This window comes from Nematostella vectensis, chromosome 11 (genome assembly GCF_932526225.1).
Source record: "Nematostella vectensis chromosome 11, jaNemVect1.1, whole genome shotgun sequence".
NCBI lineage: Eukaryota > Metazoa > Cnidaria > Anthozoa > Actiniaria > Edwardsiidae > Nematostella > Nematostella vectensis.
In genome coordinates this window covers 11,329,577-11,341,987 of record NC_064044.1, presented here as the reverse complement: position 1 = coordinate 11,341,987, position 12,411 = coordinate 11,329,577, and the positions used below count along the sequence as shown (strand labels likewise).

Sequence of the window (12,411 nt, the reverse complement as noted above, 5' to 3'; positions counted from 1 at the left end):
GAAATGCATTGTTTTCTCAGGACAAAAACATACCATTTCAACCATTTGCTCATTTTTTTTCTGATTCCACCCACGCCTGTTAGACCACTTTACGTACAGCTCGGTGTTCTGTCTCGTCACGCAATATGCGACTCAAACGCATTGCGTGACAAAGGCTAGAACGACTACTTCGTGGAAGACTAAAAAATTAATTCCATGCCAGGTTTATCTATAACAAAAAACCCTCAATTTCCTCACTAATTAGTAGGGTGTTTGCATTGTCGCAAGTGATTCCTCAGTGACTCGGCCGTTTATTTGTTTGTTGATTTGTGATCGGGTAAACAGATAAGTGAACACGACAACAATCAGACGACTCCCAGAAGACCTCTCGGGCTTTGCTCGGGAGAGTTTCGCACCGAGTTTCCAAGATGGCGGCTCAGCTGAACAGCTCGGCGGAGTGCCCTGCCTTTAGCGACAGCGATATGAGCGCTGACGAGGGTTCCTCTACCGCCACACACCGTGATAGGGGTCTTATACACCTGCTAAAGCAAGAAAACAGAGTTTTGAAGATGGAACTCGATACTTGTCGCCTCAGATGCAAATCTCTACAAGAAGAAAACAGGGCCCTTCGCCAAGCAAGCGTTTCGATTGTAAGTTCTGGTAGACCCTAAGACCTAGATTCCTCTCCTATTTCTCTCTTTTCTATTTATTTTAGAAATTCGACTGTTAAAGTATTCGTCTCTGTCCTTAGAATCCGAGAAGTTTAACCATTTCAAAAAAACGCAGGGGAAAATTCTCCCTCCAGACATCATACATGAATGGTACTTGACTTTGACGTATACCTTAGATTATTTTGCTAGCATTTCAAAGGAGATGAACTCGTCTCACAGTGAACATAAATATGAACGCTAGCCTCTCTCTCTTTCTCTCCCTCCCTTTTCATTGCATTCCTTTTATCACTCATTCGAACATAATTATTTATATCAGCTTATAGTGAATACCAAAAAGTGACAGATTGCTTAAAGAGATATTCACTCACAGAACAGCGTCTCTGTAAAAACCTGCACAAAAGAACTTAGATTTTATCAAGCTAGCCACAACAAGTTCTTGAAGAAATGGTGCTTATCAAGAATTTAAACATATATATTTATTTGTTAATAAACAAATAAATATGATTAATTATAATAAATTCATTTTTCTTGACTTAGCTTGTTTGAAGGTCATACTTTAGGTCCTTATATCAAAGTTTTAACTGTATCTATTGCATATATGTATGCTCAGTTTAACCTTCCTCAAAACACAATTGCCACTGAAAATGCCATTTATGAAGTGTCAACTTAAAGTATCACAATCGGAAAGTAGATCTCACATCAATTGGGAGCCGGCCAGGATTATACATGAGTTGTAATTCGATAACTGATATTTCTAGGCTAACATATTGTGAATTTAGGTAGATTAAAACCAAACCATAACTTGACATCACTAATATTGCCACACTAGCTATGTTAAAGAGTTGTTGTCAGCCAAACCTTAGTTATTGCTTTCAACTAATATTGAAAAGAACATTTTATGCTAGAATTTCGAAATATACGTCTAAAACAAAGTTTAATACTATACTTACCAAAGTAAAACATAAAATCTTGCATTATCTTTCCCAAATGCATTTTCATACTTGGTACTTTGCTAGGATGACAAAATGGTGGTTGACACATGGTCTTTAACAAAATCATTGTGTTAAAATCATACCATAATATTTCCATATCTTAGTTCTGGCTATTCTTTACTAAATTTACCAGACATAGATCCTTCCCCCCATTTTGGGTTTGATCCCGCCAAAGTAAAACACTAGCTATACCTAGTAAGCAGTACCTAGGTTTTCAAACAGTGCTTTGTGGTCACATCTCTTAAATTTAAGCTAGACAAAGTTGGTAGCTGCTTTTTTTCTATTGTTTGGAAACATTTCGAACCCAAGATGGCGGCTACAAGCTACGATTTCAGGTTTTCGAGGGTTTTTCTTGCTGAAAACAGCATCTAAAGCCTACAGGTACAGAAGGCTACTAGTAGAGTGCCCTAGGACCTAGCCCTTTTCTTCTTTGGCTTGACCAAACACTAAAATATAAGTGGAGTTACTTCATTAATAGAGTCACTTCGCATTTCTAAAATTGTTTACACTGTATGAGCTGGAATTTGAGACGAAAAAACTGTGTAACTGGCTGGTGAGGCATGTTGTCTGGCCCTCACCTGCCCAACTTTTCTGTTTTTTAATATCCGATGCTTTGCAATGTATATATGCAAATGGTGGCAAGATGTCATTGATTCCAGGATCATACTTTCTTCGCTCAGGCTAAATGTGGCTGATTTTGTTGTTTCTGCAGCAAGCTAAAGCAGAACAAGAGGAAGAATTCATCTCTAACACACTTCTAAAGAAGATCCAGTCATTGAAGAAAGAAAAGGAGACACTGGCTATGAATTATGAGCAGGAAGAAGAATTCCTAACAAATGACTTATCTAGAAAACTTACACAGGTTGGTCAAATAATAACACCACTTTATCATGGGTTCCATTTTATCATGGGTATCACCTTTTTATGGGTACTACCTTATCATGGGTACCACCTTATCATGGGTACTACCTTATCATGAGTACCACCATATCTTGAGTACCGCCTTATCATGGGTACCACCTTATCATGGGTACCACTTTATCATGGGTACCACTTTATCATGGGTACCGCCTTATCATGGGTACCACCTTATCATGGGTACCACCTTATCATGGGTACCGCCTTATCATGGGTACCGCCTTATCATGGGTACCACTTTATCATGGGTACCACTTTATCATGGGTACCGCCTTATCATGGGTACCGCCTTATCATGGGTACCACCTTATCATGGGTACCACCTTACCATGGGTACCGCCTTATCATGGGTACCACCTTATCATGAGTACCACTTTATCATGGGTACCGCCTTATCATGGGTACCGCCTTATCATGAGTACCGCCTTATCATGAGTACCACCTTATCATGAGTACCACCTTATCATGGGTACCACCTTATCATGGGTACCACCTTATCATGGGTACCACCTTACCATGGGTACCACCTTATCATGGGTACCGCCTTATCATGGGTACCGCCTTATCATGGGTACCGCCTTATCATGGGTACCGCCTTATCATGGGTACCGCCTTATCATGGGTACTACTTTATCATGGGTACCACCTTATCATGGGTACCACCTTATCATGGGTACCGCCTTATCATGGGTACCGCCTTATCATGGGTACCGCCTTATCATGGGTACCACCTTATCATGGGTACCACCTTATCATGGGTACCACCTTATCATGGGTACCGCCTTATCATGGGTACCGCCTTATCATGAGTACCACCTAATCATGGGTACCACCTTATCATGGGTACCACCTTATCATGGGTGCCACCTTATCATGGGTACCACCTTATCATGGGTACCGCCTTATCATGGGTACCACCTTATCATGGGTACCACTTTATCATGGGTACCACCTTATCATGGGTACCACCTTATCATGGGTACCACCTTACCATGGGTACCACCTTATCATGGGTACCGCCTTATCATGAGTACCACCTTATCATGGGTACCACCTTATCATGGGTACCACCTTATCATGGGTGCCACCTTATCATGGGTGCCACCTTATCATGGGTACCACCTTGTTTTCTTCTTCCGAGTTATTTTAAATGATCTCTTTTCATTCCTATCGAGTTGGCAAAACAACAACACACAACCCGCGTGGATGTAGGACAAAATAAAAGGAGCAAATCCTCACGTGCAGTTGTGGGGTGGTGGTTACGAAAAATAGCCAGATTCAGAATCGACATGGCGCGCGGGTAATACCAAAGTGTCCCTCTCTTATCCTATGCTCTCTTGGTACCACCTTATCATGGGTACCACCTCAACATGGGTATCATCTTAACTTTTGTAAATGTTGTTCTTACTTTGTAGCTGAGACAAGAGAAGATTCAGTTAGAACAGACCTTAGAACAAGAACAAGAATACCAAGTGAATAAACTGATGAGGAGAATTGACCGTCTAGAGGCTGACGTACTAGCCAAACAAACTTCATTAGAACAGGTGAGATAACATGCAGGGAGCTAGCCAAACAAACCATTCAAAGACAATTAAGTAAATACAAGGGAGACTGATCAGGTGGATGTGTTTATATAAAGGGGTAATACTGATGGTTCTGTACTGATCAGGATATGAGGAGGGTGTATTACTGAGGGTGATGTTTACTTTGATCAGGGTGATGTTTAAATATAGAGGCTATGGGGTTATAAGGTTTTTTTTGCATATAGAGCACACAGTATTGATGTTGGTTTATGCACAATAAGATGGCATAGTACTGGACATGGTGGTGTTAACATACATTTGTTTTATTCAGTTGAGGAAAGAGAAGGTCGACCTGGAGAATACATTGGAGCAGGAGCAGGAGCTGTTGGTCAACAGACTCTGGAAGCGCATGGACAGACTAGAGGCTGAGAAAAGGTCAGTCCTAGTAGACTCATCTCGTCTAGAAGGCAAACTGTATCATCATTACACAATACTTGGATTTCTTAGATACATATACTGTATTATCAGGGAGACATGTTATATCTTGGTGATAATACAAAAAAATTTACAAAATAATATACGGACATAAGCAAAACTCACAAATAACCTATTGTTGTTCACCCTTGACCTCAACTTATTCCACTTGTCAATAATTGCTTATTATTACCCCAGAATGTTACAAGAAAAACTAGAGGAGCCAATATCTGAGCCCCCCTCGCCGCGGCAATTCACAGAAGCAGAGGACACAGTTGGAGGGATAGCATCTCACATTACATCACTAAGAGAGGAGATCAGAAGACTCAGACAACAGCTTGCCAAGTCTGAAGCTGACTGTAAGTACCCTATAAGTGGAAGCATAACACACATTGCTAAGAGAGGTGAATTGGAGGGGTAACATCTCACATGGAATCACTAAGAGAGGAGAATAAGAGGGGTAACATCTCACATGGCATCACTAAGAGAGGTGAATTGGAGGGGTGACATCTCACATGGAATCACTAAGAGAGGAGAATAGGAGGGGTAACATCTCACATGGCATCACTAAGAGAGGTGAATTGGAGGGGTGACATCTCACATGGCATAACTAAGAGAGGAGAATAGGAGGGGTAACATCTCACATGGCATCACTAAGAGAGGTGAATTGGAGGGGTGACATCTCACATGGCATCACTAAGAGAGGTGAATTGGAGGAGTAACATCTCACATGACATCACTAAGAGAGGTGATTTGGAGGGGTGACATCTCACATGGCATCACTAAGAGAGGTGAATTGGAGGGGTGACATCTCACATGGCATCACTAAGAGAGGTGAATTGGAGGAGTAACATCTCACATGGCATCGCTAAGAGAGGTGTATTAGAGGGGTAACATTTCACATGACATCACTAAGAGAGGTGAATTGGAGGGGTAACATCTCACATGACATCACTAAGAGAGGTGAATTGGAGGGGTGACATCTCACATGGCATCACTAAGAGAGGTGAATTGGAGGAGTAACATCTCACATGGCATCGCTAAGAGAGGTGTATTAGAGGGGTAACATTTCACATGGCATCACTAAGAGAGGTGAATTGGAGGGGTAACATCTCACATGGCATCACTAAGAGAGGTGATTTGGAGGGGTAACATTTCACATGGCATCACTAAGAGAGGTGTATTAGAGGGTAACATCTCACATGGCCTCACTTAGAGAGGTGAATTGGAGGGGTAACATCTCACATGGCATCACTAAGATAGGTGAATTGGAGGGGTGACATCTCACATGGCATCACTAAGATAGGTGAATTGGAGGGGTGACATCTCACATGGCATCACTAAGAGAGGTGAATTGGAGGGGTAACATTTCACATGGCATCACTGAGAGAGGTGTATTAGAGGATAACATCTCACATGGCCTCACTTAGAGAGGTGAATTGGAGGGGTAACATCTCACATGGCATCACTAAGAGAGGTGTATTAGAGGGGTAACATTTCACATGACATCACTAAGAGAGGTGAATTGGAGGGGTGACATCTCACATGGCCTCACTTAGAGAGGTGAATTGGAGGGGTAACATCTCACATGGCATCACTAAGAGAGGTGTATTGGAGGGGTAACATCTCACATGGCATCACTAAGAGAGGTGAATTGGAGGGGTAACATCTCACATGGCATCACTAAGAGAGGTGAATTGGAGGGGTGACATCTCACATGGAATCACTAAGAGAGGTGAATTGGAGGGGTGACATCTCACATGGCATCACTTAGAGAGGTGAATTGGAGGGGTAACATCTCACATGGCATCATTAAGAGAGGTGAATTGAAGGGGTGACATCTCACATGACATCACTAAGAGAGGTGTATTGGAGGGGTGACATCTCACATGGAATCACTAAGAGAGGAGAATAAGAGGGGTAACATCTCACATGGCATCACTTAGAGAGGTGAATTGGAGGGGTAACATCTCACATGGCATCATTAAGAGAGGTGAATTGGAGGGGTAACATCTCACATGGCAAGACTAAGAGATGTGTACTGAAGGGTAACATCTCACATGGCATCACTAAGAGATAAGAGTTTGAGGTAAAACATAACATATTTAAGACACTCAAAGAGAAGAGTAGAAGGGCTAGTATCACACACGACATCATAAAGAGAGGAGAGTTGGTAGGGTGGTATCACACAACATCATAAAGAGAGGAGAGTTGCTAGGGTGGTATCACACAACATCATAAAGAGAGGAGAGTTGCTAGGGTGGTATCACACACAACAACATGAATAGAGGACACTTGGTGGAGTGATATCACATATAACTACATCATTAGGGGACTAAGAGAGGAGAGTTGGATGGATGATATCACATATAACATCATTAGGGGACTAAGAGAGGATATAACATACATATAACATCATTAGGGGACTAAGAGAGGAGAGTTGGATGGATGATATTACATATGACATCACTAATACCACATTCACACCAGCACTTAAACCAGTTTGGTTAAATAATTAAACTGGTTTAAATCTTAATCTCCCAAGAGTGGACAGAACCAAGAACAAACTGAATAGACTGTGCTGTACATGTCACTAAGTCATCGTTTAGCTTGTAAGACTTCAACACAATGAGATACTTGGCAAGTTATCAGGCAAAGAAAAACCTTGTTTAACTAAACATGGATTTGGTGTGAATACAGCATTATGGTACAGAAATCATCACACAGACTTAGACTGAGGCAAGAAAATTGAAAGTTTGGCCCTATTAGTTGATGTTTTTGTGTTAATCAGATTGTGAGAAAATGGAAGCCTATGCAAAGGAGGAGAGACAGACCAAGGAGGAAAATATAAGATTGCAGAGAAAACTTTTACGTGAAATGGAGCGCCGTGAGGCCCTAAGTAGACAACTATCAGAGAGTGAATCCAGCTTAGAGATGGATGATGAGAGGTATGTATTCTGATTAAATGATGATGATGATGTAAGACCAATATAATATATTGTTTTAGCAGGCTCATGTCCAGAGCCTGGACATGCCTTTGGTTAAACCCTATGTTGGTAGTTAAGAAAAATGTTGATTTTATGTGTGTAGTTAGATAGAAAAGGTTAATAGATGGTTCTAGTAACCTCTTACAGAGCTATGGATGCCAATTTGAACTTAATTAATCCGTGTTCAGTGAATTACTACTCTGATTGCCCCTGTTTAAGAGGGCCAAATTTAGAAAAAACCGTGGCAGAGGTCTTGATTTTTAGAACAAACTCTCAATCTTCCTCTTTATATTTAAAAACCTTTGTCAAAATCTGAATTTTTTATTGTTTGTTTGCCTAGACCACCTAAATGTAACAGGGTGACTTTTTGCAGGAGCATGCGCTTGGACTGGCCACTTGTAACACGGGCTCAAAATAATGCCCCATTGTTTTTCTTAATTCACTATTGTCCGGGAATCACTGAAGCATTTCTTTATACATTCCAAATTTTCCCTTTAAAAATGATTTTTCTTCTTAAATAGCTTTATTTCTCAATGAATTTTACACCGATTGCAACCAAATTTACCGGGAAATGTCAAGAGCTGCAAATAAACTACGTGAGAATGTTTTTAACATATATATGGCCATTTTAAAGGAATGGTCCATTCTTAGCGTGCATATATGCAGTTCTGGAAGCACGCGCATAGTTTAGAGCACGATGGTAGCGTAAGAGTCGCACGAGGCGCAGCCGAATACTCAAACTTGAACAAGATTTGTTTTTCAGTCACGAATTTTATTAACCAAAATGTCATAATGTACAATACAATATGTGTATTACTGAGCCCTGAAACTCTATGTGGTATTATAATTGTGCTTATTCGTCGTATTCCCCAATTTTCAAAATAAATTAATCATGCTACCCATCTAAGCTAATGTTCATGGAACACACCAATATTTGAGATAGTGTGGTAAAAAGCCTGCATGTTTTAGTTCTGTTTCAATAATTGTAATTTTATGCAATTTCAAAAATTTGTGACTAATTCACCGTCTAGCTCTGCAAACCTAAGCTTGATTTCAACAGTTTAAGATAATAACAAACCTTTTACATCAGGAAATAGTGTATGTTTATAAATCCTTTGTTTTCTACCTTTCAGATTCTATAATTAACAAATGTAATATTCCGTCCATCGCTCTTTGACCTGATTTATTCGCATATCCCGCAGAGATTCTAAAGTTGAGAAACGCAACATTAAATAGCCAAATTGCTAAATGAACTCTATAGATACCTTGCAATAGCATACTGACATAGACATCCTCTGAGAAAAGCCTTCCTGCGTGCGTAAAGCAGAAAATTTTGGTCCAAAAGTTCATCATATTTGTAAACATCGTGAGTGAATCTCGCTACTCAGCCCTAGACATGGGATGTGATGCGCATGCTCAGACAAAAAGTCACCTTGTTCCCAAATGGTTACCAATAGTGCCCATGGCAAAAGGCAGATATATTTGAAAATATGGCACATTCATGCAGAATAAGTTATGCCTGCTAAGAAAACAATATAGATATTTATTTCATTGTAGACATTTTAATGAGATGACATCACACACTCCAGGCGGTGGAGAGAGGGCTCATCGCGAAAGGACAATATCTAGCCCTGTACCACTCGGTAAAACACCCCTCCCCTTCCATCTCACATTACTAATCTATGTTCCCCCCTCCCTCCCACCTCACAGTACCTATCTATGTTCACCCCTCTCACCTCACATTACCTATCTATGTCCACCCCCCTCCCACCTCACAGTACCTATCTATGTCCACCCCTTCCACCTCACAGTACCTATCTATGTCCACCCCCCCTCCCACCTCACAGTACCTATCTATGTCCACCCCTTCCACCTCACAGTACCTATCTATGTCCACCCCTCCCACCTCACAGTACTTATCTGTGTTCACCCCTCCCACCTCACAGTACCTATCTATGTTCACCCCTCCAACCTCACAGTACCTATCTATGTCCACCCCTCCCTCCCACCTCACAGTACCTATCTATGTTTACCCCTCCCACCTCACAGTACCTATCTATGTCCACCCTCCCTCCCACCTCACAGTACCTGTCTATGTTCACCCCTCCCACCTCACAGTACCTATCTATGTTCACCCTCCCTCCCACCTCACAGTACCTGTCTATGTTCACCCCTCCCACCTCACAGTACCTATCTATGTCCACCCCTCCCTCCTCACAGTACCTATCTATGTTCACCCTCCCTCCCACCTCACAGTACCTATCTATGTCCACTCCTCCCTCCTACCTCACGGTACCTATCCATTTCCACCACTCCCTCCCACCCCAAAGTACCTATCTATGTTCACCCCTCCCTCCCACCTCACGGTACCTATCCATGTCCACCCCTCCCTCCCACCTCACGGTACCTATCTATGTTCCAGGTTACGGTTTCACCCCTCCCTCTCCTCACATGAGCCGATATTCTTCAACAGGGAGTCTGTCAAGCTCTCTGCCTCTTGGCTCATCTCCGCCCACTCATCATCATCACATACAAGTGAGTTATAATGTCTATATTTCCATCATTGCATTCATGCCTTTGTGTTCTTGCCCTTGTTGTCTTGGTTTCTTGTTGCTGTTTCTGTGTTTTTGTAATGTCCATGCCTTTGTTGTCTTGGTTCCTTTTTGCTGTTTGTGTTTTTGTAATGTTCATGCCTTTGTTGTCTTGGTTGCTTGTTGCTCTTTCTGTGTTTTTGTAATGTTCATGCCTTTGTTGTCTTGGTTCCTTCTTGCTGTTTCTGTGTTTTTGTAATGTTCATGCCTTTGTTGTCTTGGTTCCTTGTTGCTGTTTCTGTGTTTTTGTAATGTTCATGCTTTGTTGTCTTGGTTCCTTGTTGCTCTTTCTGTGTTTTTGTAATGTTCATGCCTTTGTTGTCTTCGTTTCTTGTTGATGATGCTGTGTTTTGGTAGTGTTTATGCCATTATTGTCTTGGTTTGCTGTTGTTGTTATTTGGTAATGTTAATACTGTGTTTGTCTTGGTTTGTTCACGGGAATTAGGATAGTTTGTCAGCGATTTCTTTATAAAATAAACATGAATCCCCAATTTATGTTGAATATTGAACTCAGCGAATAAAATATTTCTAACCTTATAATCCAAAATGTCGCCTGCCTTCTTAGTTAGCGAAATCCTTTTTAGTTGCCTCTTGTTATATTTCTATTTCTCTTGTCTAAAAACCCTAGCAATCGTTGTTTTCAAGTCTCGAAACATTTGAACGGTACTGTGTAACCATAGCCTCTTTAGTGTTTGTGACAAGCCCGAGCCCTCTCCGAACCTAACTTTGTACTTAGATTCTATATAAAATAGGAAGTATCCTAATTCCCGTGGTTTGTTGCTGCAGTTACTGTGATTGGTAATGTTAATGCCATTGTCGTTTATTTGTAGAGACGGAACAGTCCTGCCGCCCCCAGCAGTTCCAGCCTTCCCAGACCATCCTCGGGCTCATAAGAAATATTGGGATAGTAACAGAATGGAGAGAATTCACAAAGAGCAGCCTTACTGCTAGATATAGTAATTACTAGAGTTGTCTCCTTGATGCAGTAACAATAGTTGTTATGATCTTTTGTTTTTAGCCTGTATTGGTCAGTGTTCCTATGAGGGTAATTGAAAACACACACTATAGCAGAGGTATTAAACTATTGTGCCAATTCAATACCCCTTGCAGCCTCGGAAACCTAGGGGTATTTATCTGAAAAGAGGCATTGATATATAAAACGTAAAGTCATGGATTTTTAGTTAACAGAGGATTTTGGTTTAGGGCAAGGCACTTCCTGACCCTGCTATCCCAACTGGTAACTACCCTTGCCCCAGTCATTAGTGCCTTATTCATTGACTTCACCACGAGTTTGTGAAAGTTCCACTACATGTTAATTTTATGATAGTGAGTTTGTTGAGGAAACCCATGGGTATAACTAGGGGAGGGCTCAAAGGACTCCCATCCCTTCTTGCAGCCAAACAAATAGAGAAGATGTATGGATATCATTTAAATACAAGATTAAATGTCTTATAGGGGCCTTTTGGGCCACTCCTATTAAAAATCCTGGCAACAACCCTTAAACCTGGTGGTGAAACATGTTTAGTGCTAAGGTTAAATGAGATAAATATAAACCAGCTTATTAAATGGTGTGGTTTCTGTGCCTCGTTAAAATCAAGCACGTACTGTATGCCATATTTGACAGCATGGAACTTTGTGAAACAAACCAAATTATTTTGCGGGAGTGTTAATTCACAAGAAAATCTTATAGTGCAAGATGAGATGGTGTGCGAGGTGTTAAAATTCTTTCATTTCATTTCGCATATCATGACCCTTCTCCTCCCTAACTTTCTCATGTCTAACAGGTTCCATGAACTATTGATTGTAAGAATTGAAAAACAGAAATAAATATTATGAAGGGTGAACAATGTGTGTTCAGTAGACAGGGTTGAGTCCACCACCTTTAATCCACCTACTGCAAAAATAAACAGAATAAGGGTATTTCTTCAACACATCACACCTGTACTGAAACTCAATAGATAATTTCTGCTATTGCTGGGCAAGCGCAGACTGGTGCTGAAATCAGGAATGAAATTGAGGCTCTGTGCATTTGTCTTCAAGATGGAATATGGTTGCAGTGGCTTGTTTGACAGATTTTCCATGTTACAAAGTTGAGGATTAGAAAGGCTATCTCCTTCAAAGAGGAATAAGGCTAAGCGATAAGATTTTGAAAATTTGCCACTGCTTCATTTCTGCAACCTTTGTGAAAAGCTCTTGCCAATATCTCTTTCTTTCCATTATCGCTTTGCTGTATTCTTATTTGAGGGAGAAAAAAAAGGGGCATCTGCAATATTCCT

The 12,411-nt window shown here is 41.0% G+C and overlaps 1 protein-coding gene across 4 annotated transcripts; it reads left to right on the top strand.

The window, feature by feature from the left end:
* Positions 1-358: 358 nt before the first annotated feature.
* LOC5504399 (coiled-coil domain-containing protein 6) lies at positions 359-11,979 on the top strand. Of its 4 annotated transcripts, none has more exons than XM_032372728.2 (9): positions 359-629; positions 2,355-2,504; positions 3,976-4,104; positions 4,415-4,518; positions 4,756-4,916; positions 7,349-7,505; positions 9,084-9,187; positions 9,967-10,079; positions 10,966-11,979. In XM_032372728.2, exons 1-9 carry the CDS (start codon positions 408-410, stop codon positions 11,026-11,028), a joined length of 1,203 nt encoding a protein of 400 aa, XP_032228619.1. In that variant the 5' UTR covers positions 359-407; the 3' UTR covers positions 11,029-11,979. The 4 variants fall into 4 exon arrangements, with proteins under 4 accessions (XP_032228619.1, XP_032228620.1, XP_032228622.1 ...); XM_032372729.2 differs by having other exon boundaries at positions 360-629; positions 10,018-10,079; XM_032372731.2 differs by having other exon boundaries at positions 361-629; positions 9,102-9,187; positions 10,018-10,079.
* Positions 11,980-12,411: the final 432 nt, after the last annotated feature.

Bases quoted from the DNA above. Each gene is read 5' to 3' on its own strand.
- LOC5504399 (XM_032372728.2), top strand. From the start codon at position 408: ATGGCGGCTCAGCTGAACAGCTCGGCGGAGTGCCCTGCCTTTAGCGAC. The intron at 630-2,354 runs GTAAGTTCTGGT...TTGTTTCTGCAG, and splicing joins GCCAAGCAAGCGTTTCGATT to CAAGCTAAAGCAGAACAAGA. The intron at 10,080-10,965 runs GTGAGTTATAAT...GTTTATTTGTAG, and splicing joins CTCATCATCATCACATACAA to AGACGGAACAGTCCTGCCGC.